General features: G+C 33.8%; 3 protein-coding genes across 3 annotated transcripts; 1 reads left to right on the top strand and 2 right to left on the bottom strand.

Moving 5' to 3' along the window:
- Positions 1-741: 741 nt before the first annotated feature.
- Positions 742-3,781, bottom strand: LOC133202529 (uncharacterized). Its single transcript, XM_061338370.1, has 4 exons — positions 3,629-3,781; positions 2,237-2,413; positions 1,939-2,061; positions 742-1,696 (listed from the first exon to the last, which is right to left on the bottom strand). Exons 1-4 carry the CDS (start codon positions 3,702-3,704, stop codon positions 1,554-1,556), a joined length of 519 nt encoding a protein of 172 aa, XP_061194354.1. The 5' UTR covers positions 3,705-3,781; the 3' UTR covers positions 742-1,553.
- Positions 3,782-9,525: 5,744 nt separating this feature from the next.
- On the bottom strand, positions 9,526-10,674 carry LOC133178247 (uncharacterized). The gene is made up of 2 exons (XM_061312990.1): positions 10,166-10,674; positions 9,526-9,951 (listed from the first exon to the last, which is right to left on the bottom strand). The coding sequence occupies exons 1-2, from the start codon at positions 10,672-10,674 to the stop codon at positions 9,528-9,530; spliced, it is 933 nt and encodes a 310-aa protein (XP_061168974.1). The 3' UTR covers positions 9,526-9,527.
- Positions 10,675-14,268: 3,594 nt separating this feature from the next.
- On the top strand, positions 14,269-17,452 carry LOC133202518 (uncharacterized). The gene is made up of 2 exons (XM_061338359.1): positions 14,269-14,784; positions 16,749-17,452. Exons 1-2 carry the CDS (start codon positions 14,294-14,296, stop codon positions 17,290-17,292), a joined length of 1,035 nt encoding a protein of 344 aa, XP_061194343.1. The 5' UTR covers positions 14,269-14,293; the 3' UTR covers positions 17,293-17,452.
- The last annotated feature ends 321 nt before the right edge of the window (positions 17,453-17,773 follow it).

The following is a 17,773-nucleotide window of genomic DNA, read 5'->3' as shown; positions in this document are numbered from 1 at the left end:
TTGTTAGAGATGGTTCACAATCCTTCGTAGAAGAAATCAGCGAGTACCTCACTGAATATGTTTCGTGGTTTGAAATTTTTTTATTAAGCTTCAAATTATTTTTTATAAACAGAGGGGAATTAATACTGTAGATTCCTAATTATATGTGAGGGGGAATTTTTCACATAATTTAGCAAGAAGCAACACGTGAAAGAAAATTATACATCTTCTATATTTTTGACTGCTAAAAAGCTTGTAAAAACAGAGAGATCCTATTGCAGATTCATGTTCTTGAGATTTGATGTCTACAAGTCATTTCAATAAATTGCGTAAAATAAGGAATTCACAGTACCCTTTTGTTTCGAATAATGATTATGATCCTGTTACAAGTAATGCCAGGAATTTATTGATACATCTCTGTATGTACAGTGTCTGGCAATGGAATGATTCCATAACTATAGACTATCCACTCTTATCAGTTTACACAGAAATCATAGATGGACATTTTTTATGACCCAAAATCACAGCTGAATAGAGGTAGTTTAATTCCCCTAGGTAGAGTAGTCATTTTCTACCAGAACTAACTATATTTTCCCAATGACTTTAAAGACTTCAATATAAATCTTTTCCAAAATGGATGAAATTGACTGCTTTTAAAATATGGGTGAAAAACATGGTCTGTGTTTTATCAGACAAAACAGGATTAAAATAAAATATAAAATAAAACTTTATTGAAAAAAAAAGAAAGAAACATAAACCACTTAAAGCTTCTTCATTGGTACAAATATCATAGTGATTGTGTTGATTGTGTTGTAAATTTTAAATCAAAATGCTGCATTATTTGAATCAGACTAAACTTTAATTACAGTAAAACACAGTTACAGCGAACACACTTATAATGAATTCACGCTTAAAATGAAGTGATTTTCAATTCCCTTGGTTTTAAAAGGTATTGTAATCTTAATGGATGTAGCAAATTACGTTCAACTTTGTAACGAATCAAAATTGCTCGTCCCCCAGGCACTTCACTATAAGTTTGTTTTACTGTTCAAAGTATATGGCACTCACTCAGTGCCTGATAAAGGTTATTATCTGCACATGTTTATTTTACACACTGATTACATAGTGGTCAAATTCTTTGTGTTTAAATACACTAAGCTTAATACTATTCATGATCTTTCTTGGTCATCTTTTAGAAATTTTACTTAATTAAGTCATGATTACAGTCAATTTTATGCATTGTGATGCATACAATCATGATATCACATTGTTAACTTGGACACGTTTCACCACACACTCATTTTAGCAGTCAACCGCTTCAAACACCACAGAGGATTTATGCTTTAAATATTCAACTTCCGTACATGATTTTCTAGCACTTGTAGTTTCTTATTTTGTTACAATAATTTTCACATCATAACTTTACGCCATGAAATTTGAATTTACAGAAATGTGTTTTAGATGGACAAGCAGGCATGATTTTGATTGAATTTTCCGATGTGGAGAATCTATGATAATCCTTGTTGGCCAATACTGGTTTCATCACAATCACAATCACAATGTCACAGAAGTTACTACGATGTGAGCATTTTGTCCAGCTGAGTCAGTGCTGTAGTAACAGACTCCTTGTTCATTATATTCACAACCATTACTTGTGATGAGCCTGGGTGATATTTCAGTGTACTTTCAACTTTTAGCACCAAGTCACTGTTCATATCTAAATAAAATAAAGTACATTACTTACATCACATTAGGGAATATTGCACTTACATTCATGTTATAAAGTAATGACTGTCTAAGACTTGCATTGCTGTGAGATATCCCCAAGAATTTATGAAAACAAAAAGAAGAAATAATATGCGAGTTGCTTATAATTAGTCAGGTGAATTTAAAAATTGTTTTAATTCTAAAGATTTTGACCTAGAAATTATTTAAGAGAGGCTTATACAGTTTACTTACCTTTTCTTTTATTGATAAGAACTAGAAATGGGATGGAATTTAAATCTCGCTCCACGGCCACTTTGGTTAAGTCATCAATGGCATCTTCTATGTCTGATGACGTATCGATGACGTAAACAACACCTAGTGATGAATTGTAAACTTGTGAGAATCTTGATGCTCTTTCTTCAAGTAAAAACTCAATAATTTGCAGCTTTATATAAATCCAAAAGCATGCAAGTGTCCAAGTAATTGATTAATAATTAAAGACAACTTCATCTCTGTGTTATTATCATTTTTCTAAAAATAAAGCTCCTACCATCTGTGCCATGGTAGAATTGTCGTCGTTTCAGTCTAAAATCCTTCCTCCCACACAGGTCCCACATCATGTACACCTTACCATCCAAAGTGACCCTCTCCACATTAAAGCTGTCTGTCGGAACTGTATCAAGATCATTTGTACCAAGAACCCAGCTGTACAGTAAAAGGGTCTTCCCTGAAATTCGGCAAAAATAAACAGCAGACATTAAATCTGTAACTAGGGGAATCCTTTCAAGAAACCAAATTTAAAGTGCAAAGTAAATACACCGAATTTTTATCCATAGCTTTCAATAAAAAATATGATTTATTAATATTTTTTTCTTTGAAGTTTTAATGTAAGCAATAGACCTAAAGTAAATACGAGTATACATGTACATGTATGCATGACTATACATGTATTACGATTTGTCTTAATTCGTATTTTTATTTAATGTGTAATGTATGTGGTATGTGCTTTGCTAGAGGGAGAGAGAGAATTTGATTAAAGACGTGTCTTTTATTAATATTGTTTAAAAACTGTCATTAAAAAAAAACGTTTGCAGTAAATGGACATGGTAAAGATTAATTCAGAGGGCTTCATGAGTTAAAAAGTTAAGTAAGTAAGTAAATTTTATTTAAAGTCGGCATTTTTTACAAAGTTTAACAATGAACATGAGCTCTGTAGAGCTCTTAAACCTACTATCACAGCTAAAAATATCACAGAGAAAACATTTACAACATAAATTAACATGCAAAAAACACATGTACTTATATACACACGCATGGCAGATGAAACAAATTTAAGAATTAGGAAAAAAAGAACAGAAAACTGAAGAGCAAAATGATTGCATTGAGAACAAAAATAAAAAAAATAAGCATCATCATAATAACAAATTAGATAAAGCAGTACATTAAACACATGGGATCAGATTAAAAAGCACTAATTGTATTAATAATAGAAAAATAAAATTGATGGCTTAGAAACTTAAAAATTCAAGCAGATACAGCTTAACCAAAATTAAAAAAAAAAAAAAATTGAAGTTCCTCACCAACACACATCCTGTCTAGTGATTGGATCAGTCCTTACCTACATAGACAGGATATGTATTGTTGTGAGGTTAGGAAAAAGCAGATATCAAAAACAAAAATAAAAGAAACTAGGATCCTGGAGAGCTTACACCTTTGCCATCATCAGATGTTACTCCAAAAGTTTCAGCCCCCAGGGTCCTTATTATTGAAAATTTAAGTAAATAACAAAGTTTAATATATAGATACATGTGTATAAAAGAAACTTAGAAAAACTTAGAAAACTTAGAAAAACACAATAAAATAAATCGAGGTGGTATCAGTAAAGCAAATGAAAGACTTCAAAAATAAATGAAGTTCCTGGATCGGAGAGTTGTTTACAAACCTCCGCCACTATTTCCAATTATTAGAATTTTCTTTGGCAAGTCTTTTCTTGATGATCCACTACAGGTTCCTCCCATAATAATTCAAACAGAAATTTATGTGAAATTATGCCTGTCATTTTTTGTTTACATGAGAAACGGAAGTACATAATTCGAATTTATACAGTATTTCGAACCCGATCAAAATTCAAATCACATACGCGCAATCGCAACTTCTCGGGCCTTTCCGACCTCTTACGGAAAGACCCGAGATGATGCGATTGCACATGTACGCGTTCCAAATCAAGGAGGAAAACAATTTTTTTTAAAAAATACGCTTATGTTTTCTTGAACTTATATAATTCAGTTCAAAGACATAAGCTTTCTAGCTCACCTTACCTAATAAATGCCGAAGTGAGATATTCTGATCAAAACTGGACATTCGTCGGTGTCGTCATTAACATCTCACAATTTCATCTTCTCCAGAATCTCTTGGCCAATTTCAACCAAACTTGGCACAAGCATTATGGGTGAAGGGGATTCAAGTTTGTTCAAACGAAGGGCCATGCCCACTTTCAAGAGTAGATAATTAAGAATTATTGAAAATATCAGTACTACGCACATGTATGCAAATGGAAATTCCCATTTTAGTGATTTGGATTTTTATAAAGAAGTAGCCAGACGAGAAGGATATTTCTAGGAAACAAAATTTTCAAATGATGTACATGTCCAAATGTGAGCAATATGGGACTTAAGAAACAAACTTTGTCTACGATTAAAAAATTCAACAGCCATTTGGAACTCCTAATAAGATGACGTAAAACTGAAAACTGCCTCCGATGTCCATATTTTAAAAATTCCTGTCTTAAGAATAAAGGATCCAGTTTTATTTAAAGTTTTATGTTCATGAAATTGTATGGTTATATTCTTTTCAATTTTGTAAAATTTCTTCTCATAAATACCTCAAAACTTCTTTATGAAAACCGCAAAGTCGGAACATACATTTGCTGAAACACCCTGTATTAAATTTTTTAAGAAGAAAAATTTTTGGTCATCAATGATAATAAATTTTCTTAAGCTTTTAGTCTTGTCAAACAAATTTAATGGTGATAATTTCAGACTTTGATCTTTGATTTTAGCATTTGAAATTACTTTCATGATAAAACACTTTCGGGTACAGTATAAATTTCACACTGCATAACATTAATTAAATAAAATCCGATAATAACGCAATCCTCCACTGTAACTGTGAAAACTAGACCTAGTTTGTCCATTTGGACAAAAATGTCAGATCCCTGCGGTGCTAACAAAAGGTTAATAATGTTAACTTTTGCATTTGCTGTTATATTTCACGGATAATTGATCTGTAAATTTCTTTTCAGTTTATTTATGTACGATGCACCAGCACCAGTACTACAAGACGTACCTTTGCGTGCTGGTATATATCGACAACGAAAAGTACTATAGCCCGGTAAAGATCTCCTGACCTTAGGCCTAAGTATTCTGAAAGGTTGAAAGATTTTTTATTATACCGTCTTCAATCAAACGATTCTTACACTTATTACAGTCCTCACTCAAACGTAACTAACTCTTATTACAGAACTCAACCACACGATACATAACACGTAATACGATACTTACACTAATTACCGTCAATCAAACGTTACTAACACTTATTACAACCCTCAATCAAAAGAACTTACCCTTATTTAAGTCCTCACTCGAACGATACTTACACTTATTACTGTCTTCAATAAAACGGTACTTACACTAAAATTACCGTCCCCAGTGAAACGACACTTTCACTTATTCCTCAATCAAATGGTACTTTAACTTACTACTGTCCAATACAAGCGGTATACTTGCACTAATTACCGTCCTCAAATAAAAGATACTGAAAATCACTTATCAACATCCTCAATATAAAATGGTGCTTACACTTATTATCGTCCTCAATCAAACGGTACTTATTACTGTCCTCAATCAAATGGTACTTTAACTTATTACTGGCCAATACAAGCGGTATACATTACCGTCCTCAATCAAATGGTACTTACACTTATTACTGTCCTTAATCAAACGGCACTAAGACTTATCCTATTTCTCCCGACATTTAATCAGACTGATCTAAATTTAAGCCTAGGTGATGGGGGGAACATCCCCAGGATCATTCATACGAATACATCTATTTTGTTTTACACATATTTTCTGATATTAAAAAAAATCGATTTTTTGATATGAGAAATTCTTAATTTTTTTTTTTTTTTTTTTTTTTTTTTTTTTTTTTTTTTTGTTATCAGAAAATAATTTTGATATGAAAAATTCTATTTTGATTTCTTTTGATGCCAGAAAATGATTTTTTTTTATATATCCGAAAATCTATGAAATATATTAAAAAATTGATTTGTTGATATCAAGAAATCATTGTCTGATGTCAGAAAATTTAAATATTTGACTTTAGAAAAGATTTTCTGAAATCTAAAAATCGAATCATTGACATCCAAAAAATATTCTTTGATATCAAATATTATTTTTTAATATCAAGAGTTCGACTTTTTGACATAAGAATCCTGTTCATTTTAATTTCATGAAAAAAATCTCAAAAACACTAAAACGACGCCTCATGGAACATCACCTCTAACATCATCTTACGCGAGACAATTTTTTTTCCTGTGATCAATTTCTGACTTATACATGTTGTTTATGGCTTGCACAATTCTTAGCCATGTTTAGTAGTCATAGCACACATAAAATCTCTTATTCAAAGATAAGGGTACAGCAAATTTATATAACTTTCAGTAATTTGAAATTAATGGTCACAGACTATATAAGAGCTTATGCGATAGTAAGGCGTCAGTCTACATGTCTGTTTGTTTGTCTGCAAAGAATTTTTCAAATTGCGACCCCTGCTACAATTTTGACTCGATTCATAAAACGTACCGACTATGCTAAGAAAATATTTTTTTTTCGGTTTTGGACTTCGATGAAGGGTGTTGCCATGGTTACTCAAATGGAAATTTCTGTGAAATTCTTTCAAATCGATACTCCTCCTCTTAATCTGATTTTGATAAAACTTTGTACATAAGATATATAGTTCTATGTACCAGGAGTTCTTTTTTAAAAAATTATGACAACAAAGATCCAAATTTGATAACCTTGTAATTTCTTTCTTTGATATGATTTTTTTTCGTAAGGATTATTCACAGTATATTCTTGTAATAGAAATTAATGTAAGATTGACGATAGTCACGACGATTTCCCTTTTTTTTTTTTTTTTTTTTTTTTTTTTTTTTATTTTACAAAACTCTACTCCTCCTGCGATTGTGGTCCAACTTCACTAAGACAATGGTTCACAAGTAGACTACCCTAAGACACCTAATTCTGCTTATCGGTGTCTGATTTTGACGAATGAAGTTTCAATTTTAACTTAAAATGCAAATTTTCTGTGAAATTCTTTAAAAATGCTACTTCTACATTTTTTGTTTTATTTCAATAAATCTGTGTACACAATTAGACGACACCGAGATAAATTATTCCATTTATTGATTTCACACAAAGAGATTTCAACAAGGACTTTTTATTTATTACTGTTACCATATGCATATAGAGTTAAGTCCAATTTAAGTGCCTTTTTTGTTATCTGTGTAAGTGTAAATCAGTAGAGCTAAGGTCTCGTTAGATACTTTTGGTTTATTTTCAATTTTTTTTATATTTCATTAAGAACAAATAACACAAACAAAAAGAAAATGGTACAAGGGGTAAATATTTATTAATATGTCTGATTTTGAATAGAAATGACATAAATAATAAATTCCTAAAATATAAAGAAATCGTAGATTTTGGGTGTCCAAACACAAAGTAGCTCAAGCCAAAGGACTCAGTAAAAATATCAAACTTACACGAGGATACGAAATTCAATATATGTAAATCGAAAATAATGTCTGAATCAAATATAAAAAAAAAAATCACTGCTCTTTGTACTTTAAATATATTGCTTAGACGCGAAGCACTATAGCTAGATTGATGCTGCATGACAAAGTTAATATCTTTCCAGCTTTCATCTAAAATAAAGCCAGTTAAAGTATTATGTCTCCCAATGACATCGATATCATGTGTTGTACCAGCAAAATGCCAAGAAACAGTGTGTTTGGTCTCTTATTAACAAACGGAACGACTATCACTACTCATTATACATGTAATATTATAAATTCATAAAATATACGCGAGGAATTATCGCGTAATTTCGCGAGAAACACCACTCGCGAAATAAAATTACTCGCTCTTCGTTTAAGGGTGTTAAAATGGTGCTGAAAAGACTTGCAAAATCTCTTGATAAACCGTCCACTCGCGAATCATTGTTCTCGCGATTGGACATTTCGCGATAATAAGTACCAGCAAAAAAATAAGGAAACTACAGTAATACCTATGCAATCGTACAGAATACTTCTTTCGATGCGTTTCGCTCTTTTTTAAGTCGCCTGAGCCATGTAGGTGATCTATTACGATTGGTCCTGGTCCGTCGAGCTGTAACAATCGAGTATTTTTAAACATTTTCTGAATTGTTACTCGGCTAATTTTTTTTTTTCAAATTTGATATGGAGCATGATAGATGTAAGATGAAGATAAATTGCAATTTTCATAAACATTGTACCCCTGTGACTCTAGGACTGGACAAAAACTGCTTAAAATAGCCCCAAATTTTTAAAAATCTCTTTCTCTACTCCTGCACACATTGAAAACAAACTGAATGCATGGTTAGGAAGAACATATGACCCTCTGCATAAAATGTGCTTTTCATGTCCTCAAAGGCAGGGGGGTTCTAGGCGGGGGCCAGAATGGTCATGAAGTGAAAATGCGTTTAGTTTTTGAAAATCTCTAATACTTCTACTTCTGCACACCTAAAGACAAACTGAATGCATGGTTAGGAAGAGCAAGAGGTCCTCTACCAAAACTAAGAAAACATGTCCCCGTGGTTCAGAGGGTGGGGATATGTTTGAAATGTATTGCTAATACATTAAACCGTTTTGAAAATATTCTTTTCTTCTCATGGAAATTTAGCAGGCAACTATTTCCATGATCACTGCTAAAATAAACACTTAATTACCACTCTACCAAAATTTTTGAAAATCATACCCCTGGGCGTATGGTTCAGGCTCCAGGACAGGGCTAAGTTGTTCATACATTGAAAATACATTACATCTTAGAAAGACACTTGGTTTTCTGCTCTTTTTCTAAACGCTGTCAGATATTGAGCTGAGTTTTGGTACGTGAGTGTATCTTGATAAGTTACAGTTTGAATTTTGTTCTGCTTTAATGATTTTTGAGGGAATCACGACCTTTTCAATTTTAGTTTTCCCCACTTTTTAAATGCTTGCAGATATTGAACTGATTTTTGCTATGTTTGCTATGTGAGTCTTCCTTGATGAGTTATAGATCGAGTTTGCATTATATTCCGCTTCAATAATTTTTTGACGAAATTACGGCATTTTCAATTTTTAATGGGAACCAGATTACACTTGTAGGTAGGGGACTAGTGCTGTTAATGCAATACTCTCAGAATGCTTGTTTTGATTGTAATAAGCAGAAATCCCTCTAAAGAAATTAAAGTTTATGTCCCCAGGGTCCAGGAGTCAGCCTAGAGTTGAAGATTTGGATGGGGTCAAAGTGGCCATGGCTTGAGAGAGAGGTTACCATCAAGGTATGGGTCTCTTGATATTTTTCTATTTGTTTGGTATAGTTTCTACTAGTCCTCCTCCAAAACATTGTAATCTCTACTTTTTCTTTACTTCCTATATGAAGTTAGTTTGATGTTTACTGAACATTTTAATTAAATCTATAATGCACGATTGTCGCTATTTTTTTCAGCCAAGAGTTTTATCCAACACTTGTAGTTGCAGGGATAAAAAAAAGCCGTTAACTTTATTATTTTGGTTTAACAGTTTCAGCGTTAAGCAAGACTACCTGTGGTTGTACAACGCGATTTTTTTGTCGTTTTCGCATGATCTGTATAACGAAAAACGCCAGTCCGTTAAAAACTCCCCCCATGTTTGTACACGTTATCACCAAGTAATCCAGCACCACAGGAACATCTCCAAAAAATGATATGATACCACTGGCTGAGATCGGCGTCCATTGTACCACAAACGCCGTGACGAACAGCGTCATTATTTTGGCGGCATTGTGACTATGTCGCCAGCTTTGAGACTGTTTGGACAACTGAAGCTGACCGATTTCCCATCGAACACGGCACCAGATGAAAACGTAAATAGAACACGTGACCACCAGAATGAGACTCACGGGGACAGTTGCCATCACCATGAGAGCAATCTTCCCAGGAATACCGCAGCTACGAGAAAACAAATATTCAATAGAGTAAAACAAAATGAAAGAGAATGTTCATTTATCTGTTTACTACACTTACTACAAGTTAGAAAAGTATTGTATCAGTGGTTGAGACTAAATTTATCAAATTGAATTCTCGGCACCACGCAATGATATCAAAACATAGAATAACTTAGTAAAATGCTCTAAGGTTGTATACAATAAATTTAAGAACTTACAAAGAACCGGTAGGTCCAAGCTGGCCTAAGAAAGCGGCTACAGAAGCTTCTGCTGTTGGAATTCCAAACATAAAAATCAGCAGTCTCCAATCGTATGCCCCAAATTTCACTGTTTTTTCCAGAATAACAAGACTAAAGGAGTTCAGCGCGATGACCAGCACCAAGAGCGCCTGCGCAGTGGTGAACACAACAATCAAAAAAGCGTAAAAAACACAAAGACCTTTTGGATACACGTGGGACTTGGTGACTACCATCTGTACGTGGTCCAGCACGTGTGTCAGGTTAAAAAGTCCATCACATGTCGCCAGGTACACGACAAACCTATCACTTACTGTCCATAGGAAGAACGATTTGTAGGAATGAGATCTAAAGGAGACCCAAAATATGGCGATGACACAGGACAGACTGGCGCCAATAGTGACGAGAGCAGTCACGTGGTATGAGTAGAATCGTCCGTCCTCCAGACCCAATACCGGGATACCACTTTCCTGCTCACTCTTATTTGGCATCATCGGTAATTTCTTATATTCTTTGTCTTGATAAGCTCTTCTTTTTCAGTGACATATACTTTATTTTAAAACATATATAATCTACGTTCACTGTTAAACTTCTACTCTCCATTATTAAATCCGTTCAAAAATAGAGACCCAATCATCTTCCTTTCTTAAACTTATCAATCACAAATAAATTCTCTGTTTAAGAAGAAACACTTTTTGTCAGACTCCTAGTCCTCTAGTCCATTTATGTACACTAAATTAGTGATCCTTTGTAACCCTGGAATCGACAGACTTATTTCCTTATTCAATTATTGTAATGTAAATTCCGACACTCTAACACTGAATCTTCGCGCTATGGACTCAGAAATTCTGAGATTTTATTTCCATATGGATTTCGATCATCTAAATGTGAATAATTAAAATCATTCGAACAAAGAATTCTGGATGCTAGGTCCAAAATTCAAATTCAAAATCTCTCTTGTGAATTTTTCATTCTGTGTGATGAAGTTATGGAAATGAATGTAAATCCTTCAGCATATTTATTAACAAGATATTCACCACAATACATTGTTATAAGTTGATCAATTTTTGTTAAAAAATGAACACCCTTTCATGTCAATGGGGAATTAGATTTCAAGTTACCTTAAAGTTAAATTATGACATTAAAGGATGTTGTCCTAGCTCAACGGAAAATTGCCGAGTCTGTCAGTCAACTGAATCACGTCTTACAAAGCTAATTAGTGACTGATAATTTGTAATTACAGTAAGAATATGGATTTATGTTAAACCACACATAAAAACTGGCTTCTACAGCGTGCTACATGTAATAATGAACCCTGAGAGACACATGCACCTTGCTGTTTTATAATCGGGTATGTAGTACGGACTGTACTTTCTACCACATTTGCAGCCGAGGAATGGTCTATTTCCGAAAAACAGCAGGTTCTTCACGACAACACGCATTCTCTTTTCCGTTAATTTTGCCCTGGAAAAAAATTTCTTTAATATACTTTCTTCAAAACTAAGAATTGTTTCCTCCAGTAGCTTGTTATTCTATTTTCTCGCAAATCTTAAATGCTGCATTTTGGGTTCGCCATGAATGACTACATTTCAAGATCTGATTCACCAGTATTTACAAAGGTTTCAAAATAAAATTAACAGTACTGTCTGTCACTTACACATACATGTAGCTATACCTACAGATGTATGTAAATCAGTGTCTGATAAACTGATGTGTTCGAACAATTAATAGTCCTTAGTTCAGTTGGTGAAGCACATATCACGTGACGGAATTTAATTAGTATTCAAAAAGTTACCTGAGGTAATAAATCACGTAGTGAATTTGTTACCCGCCCGGAGGGAGTTTTGGTGGTAAAAGTACTTTTTAACAGATGTTTTAACCAATCAAATTTGGCTATTTAATATGAAAGTATAACAAAATAAGTTATAAGTTATAGGACACAATGCTTGGTGAGAGAGAAACGTTACCCCCCCCCCCCCCCCCACCAGTTTATATGATCGCATACTTGTCTATTGATCTCCTTTTGACACAAATTTATAAATACAAATATACAACTATCATTTAATGGAGAACAACTGACAACCATGCGGTTCCTAGGCACTTAGTCAGTAAAATATTGGGCTTCCTCATTATCGTATGGAGATTGGGGAAATGGCGTTTACTCCTGTCCATAAAAACAGATTCGGTCTTCTAAATACATACTTTTATTTATTGTAATTACGAAAAGTTATGTTTAGGTGTTGACCATACTTGTTATTAAAGGAAAATCGCTCTTTTTGAGAGGTTAAGATAAACATTTTACATACAGGTAATTCCGGTATGCTAGTTTCTGTTACTAGTATTATCGTTGTCAAATTATTTTTGACCAGTTATTCAGAAACACGTGTAGATTGATAGTTTCAGTAAAGTTCTGCGATACCAAAGAGAGTGAATGTTCGTGAATATAATGTAGGTAGGAGTGTTCAGTTATAAATTTTTGCTCAGATAAAATTCTATCAATACTAGTATTCTTAAATCGAATTCGCTGCTAAGTATAAATAGTCGTCTTTGAGGACTTGCTTTCATAAAAATACACATTTCAATTGTACGGTTAACACCCATATGGGTGCATTTTTGTGTAAAAATGTATTTTTAAAAAGTTTTTTTAAAAAATGTACACGTAATGCCTTATTGTATTTTATTTATGAGTAATTCTTCAATTATTACGACAAATTAGTTTGTTCCTGTCGAAGATTTTTTTTTTTTTTGTTTTTCACTGGAATTTAACCTTTTAAGCCTTGTGTGACGAATAACATGTTGTTTGTTTTTTGTTGTTTTTTTTTTTGTTAGATAAAAAACCCCTCAGTGTTATCACCAGAAGCTCTTTACTGCAAATCAATGAATAAAGTAAGGAAAATTCCAATATAAAGAATTTATATTGCAGGATTTCTTATCAGCCTTCCTTTTAATTGGAAGAAATGAATACCTGTAATTGAGCTTGGTTATATTGAAGCTTGAAATATTCACCTAATTAATACAGCTACCTTAGAAGTCATCAAAGAATTCGAATCAGGACAAACAAGACGTGTTTGATAAAATTGAAAGCTCGCAGACAAGTACATTTCATAGATCTCTACTTAATGGGTTTTATCTAAGAAAAGCAATTCTGATTTTTTTTTTCAAAAACATGTATCTATATTTGAACTATCTTCCTGCTTTCATAATTAAAACTGTCATTAAAACTGAAGAACAAGATCTGCAGGAATTGTTATTAATGTATGCATTGTGTTGAAGACGAAAATCATTATAAAATTTCATATCATTTATATTACGCTGATAAGTAAGTATTTCAAAAATTAAACAAAAAATCAAGGTATAAGTCACAGCAGTAGTTCATTGTGAAACCTCGAGAAGTATATTTTATTATAACAGGGCTAAGAGTTAATACAAGTATCTAGTAATTGATTAATTGATATTTTTAAATACATGTACTAACGTACGTACGTCCACTATGTACAATATTCTCCTATAAATGATTTTTGTACTATTTTTGCTTACGTCCTATTGTCTGGAGAACTCAAAGTAATAAAGAACTAATTTATTAGACAAGAGTTCATATACCTCCACCGTAATTTATTTATCACAATTATTCCATAGGCTTTGTCCAAATACTGCTGTTTATTAATTAGCGCTTCAATTGATATTGCAGGTTAGGTGAATGTTATCACAGGTATTTCGCATCATTAATTATTTATTGTGAATAGAATTTGATAACGATGTGTTGTCAGATGCGATAATGAAACCTTTAACTATCTTTCATATGAATGAAGAGATCTATAAGTGTGAGTATAAGTGGGATTTTAATCAAAACCAGCATCATTTATAACTGGAGGCGGACATTTTAAGCTTCATTAGAAAATTGTCTGCGAGGAATTATGTCACAGATCGCAGACCAGAATTTCCTGTTGCCATGTGCCTCTCGTGCGTACAGTCTGAAACTGTGTTGCAAACGTGATGTTTGATTTCATAAACACAGCAGGTGTGATGTCACTTTTTATGATCTATTAACAGACGAAGTGTCCAAAGTTGACATATTAGTACTCGTGAAGCCATCCGACCGACTTTACGACGATGTCCCTGTACAACGTTACATTACTGGGACTGAATGATGGTACTTTTTACCCTCTTCACATTTCCGCCATCGTCTGCATGACGTGCAGTTTCCTTGCTTCCTTCGTCGTGACTGCTCTATCGTTTAAGACTCACAAGAAAGGTTTCTACCTTTGGCCAAGGAGCGAGCGATTTGTGGTGTACCTGGCGTTGTGTGAAGCTAGTTTTAATTTTATCCACATGTTTGACCATGTTACCATGGTAACAGAGAGGGACCATGTCCGCCCTCTTGAATTGTGCCAATTTTACGCATTTCTGATGGTGCTTTTGGTGACTACTAAGAATTTGATTTTGGTCATTATAGCCATAAATGCGTTTCTGTTGATTCGCTTCCAGCGTCAGATGGAGTTTGGGGCCAAGGATTGGAGGCTGTTTGCGGTTACATTGGGAGTTCCCTCTTTGTACTGTACTGTGGCACTGTCCTTCCAGCAGCTTGGACCGGCAGGTGCTTTGTAAGTTATATGCTTTTTTTACAATCAATGTATGAAATTTTTTATATCATTTGACACAGGGCCATTTCATTAACTAGCATTTCATAATGGATATAATGTAATTTTGTTTGTAAATATAATTTAAGAATAGCCTAAAAACTATCGCAAAATTTATAATGGAGTCAAGGGTTTATAGAAGGTTTCACAGTGTAATAGCAGTTATATTGCTCAGTGTACCATTCTAGTGATTAACATTTGCAAATGTTAAATGAAAGAATTAGACTGGAAATCGATGTAGATAAATATGATTTTGATCTTCCTAGGCATTAATTTGCAAAACCTGATCCTGAAGTCTAACATTTCTAAGTGCCCTTAATTTTAGGAAAATGAATGTTCACATAGAGACTTCCCACTCGAGAATAGCTGATCTATTTTACTATTTTGTTTAAAATTAATGCATAGACTTGTAAACGTGAAGTCCACTACATTGAACAATGCCTATGGTTATTGATTGAGCACGCTTTTGTCTTTTCCCCGGTGCTAATTATGTATAACTAACGTTCATACTTCCGCTTTTAACCTCCAGAATCTCTTCCCACGTGATTTTGTATCCGGCTGTATTGCTTAGCAACAAACAGAAAGTGCCAGAATAACACACGGTTAACGATCCCTGAAATAAACCCAAAACTTCATAAAAGTGAAATCTAAATTTAGATATTTTAATTTTAAGGTTTGAATTTAATATCTTGATTGTTTAATTGAAATCTTCTCATTAAACAGTGAAACAGTGTTAAATATGTGTTTTCCATGCAAGCCGAAAATAAAACAAAAAACATCATGGTTTAGGGAATCTAACATTTAGAATTGTTGCAATTAATGATGCGGAATGTTTTAATCAAATACTTGCTTTATCAGTTAGTTGCATTTTTGTAACAGTGAAGTTCACTTTTTAACTTTATAAAGTGCAACAGTAATTTAAGGTTGATATGGACACGTCACCAGCTAAAGGCAAAGTGTTCTAGAATGAAAAATGGAGATAACCAGTGGATGGTCCAGGAATCTTGAAAAGGGGGGGGGGGGGGTGGGCGACCAGTTTGGGTCGGGGTAAGGGCCCAAGGCCACACACACACACAAAAAATGATTTTATTAAATCTGTATATTTTGGACACAAAGGGGGGGGGGGAGGAGGGCTCCCCTCTAATTCCGCCAGTGATAACGGATAGTATACAAGCTCATAGTTCATTTAAATAATACAAATCGGGAAACACAGACCTCCAAAAACATCAGAGGCGGGATCAGGTGCAAATAAGGCAGTGCTTTTGGAGTGCCAACGCCTGTTAGCGATAAGGAACTTCGGTTTATAAAGTTTCTTTCGAAAGACATATATATAATAATGAATTTTACCTGTTAATGCCGAACTTTACTCGAATAAACAGCTAAGACTTATTTTTATAGCGTGCCATGCAGAGTTGACTTTATTTACGTTCTACATACGCGCCCCCACAGAACCACCGCCACGATCTGCAATTCTGCACATATTATCAAAGCAATGTTAAAGACAGTTTTACGTCATGAACTGTGTTCAGTTAAAAAAAAGGTAAAAAAGAATAATATTGGATCTTTTACAAGTTCTCTCTAAATAAATCGTGATCGAAAGGTCGTAGGTTCGAGCCACGGCCGCGACTGACCTAAATCGATTTAAAAAAATAGGTAGCAACTGTTCCTTCTCCAAACGCTCGGCACTTTGAAGTGCAAGTTGCGGATCCTCCGGATGAGACCTTTAAAAACGAGGCCCCGTGTCACGACAGACGTTGGCATGATAAATATCCCTCATTGCCCAATGGCCCTGAGTGCCGAGTAAAGGTCTAAATTTGAAGCCCTTCACTGATATATGGTGACCTCTCTATATGAGTTAAAAATTCTCGAACGGAACGTAAAACAACATACAATCAATCATTCAGTCTAAACAAATCTTTTTTTTCCAGCTGTCTAGTGATACCAGGAATATCAACTTTTCTTATGACAATAATTCCCTTTATCCTTATCTTATTGGTCAACACAACACTCTACTCACTCACGTGGTTTCACATAAGAAGAGATGCTCAACAAATCAGAAGTGTAATTGGTGCGCAGGCGCAGTCTAGTACTTCCTATATTCAAGCAGCCAAGACGATGACGATGTTTATCACAGTTTTTACAATTCAGTGGTGGGCGGTGACAGTGTACGGTATATGGCAAATCATATCACATGACGTGCCATCCATTGTGTACATTTTTGTTGTTATTTTTACCAACATTGGAGGATGCCTGAATCTGATCGTGTTTATATCTATTCAGAAAAAGCGCAGACGGATTGTCCCACTTGATACCAAAGTTCAAACGTCACGTCTACCTGTAAATCTGAACCCGTTTCAAGTGAACGCCAATTTCACGTCAGAGAAGGTGAAAGCACAGAATACAAACTCTACAGGTATTAACACATCCACAGAAAGGATTGACCGCCATTCGATCGCAGATGCCACTGTTTGATGCCGTCAGTGATTTTTTTTTTACTTTTTTCCCTGAAATATTTTGTCGAGTGAGAATGAATTTCGATTCTTTCCATGTTTAAATGTGCATAATATGTCAGTCTTTCAGTATTTTCTTGTTTTCATAACAAAGAGGTTGATTACAAGATTAAGCACGCCCTTCACAGTGAGATATTAAAAGATATAAAAGGTAATGTACTCCTGTAAAATTGACTATTTTGTGTTTGTTTTCTTACATAAACTGTGCAGATCAAAAACAATTTTTTTTACACTATATTCAGTTTACCATGTTAGTAATTGCTTTCTTTTTTTCTCAATGTATACGTATAATTACATAATTGCTCTTTTTTCCATTTTCTTTAAGCTATTCAAATAAATCCCTTAAAGATAAAAAAATGAATCCATTTATAAAATATTCTTATTGGAAATGCAATTTCCTTCATCCTCAAAATGACTAGCATTGAGCTATACTCCATAAATAT

Source organism: Saccostrea echinata, unplaced genomic scaffold, assembly GCF_033153115.1.
Source record: "Saccostrea echinata isolate AGI-Se365-2 ecotype Australia unplaced genomic scaffold, CSIRO_AGI_Sech_v1 ptg000002l, whole genome shotgun sequence".
Taxonomy (NCBI): domain Eukaryota; kingdom Metazoa; phylum Mollusca; class Bivalvia; order Ostreida; family Ostreidae; genus Saccostrea; species Saccostrea echinata.
Note: the sequence above shows the minus strand (reverse complement) of the source record. Positions and strands in the feature narration are given on the sequence as shown.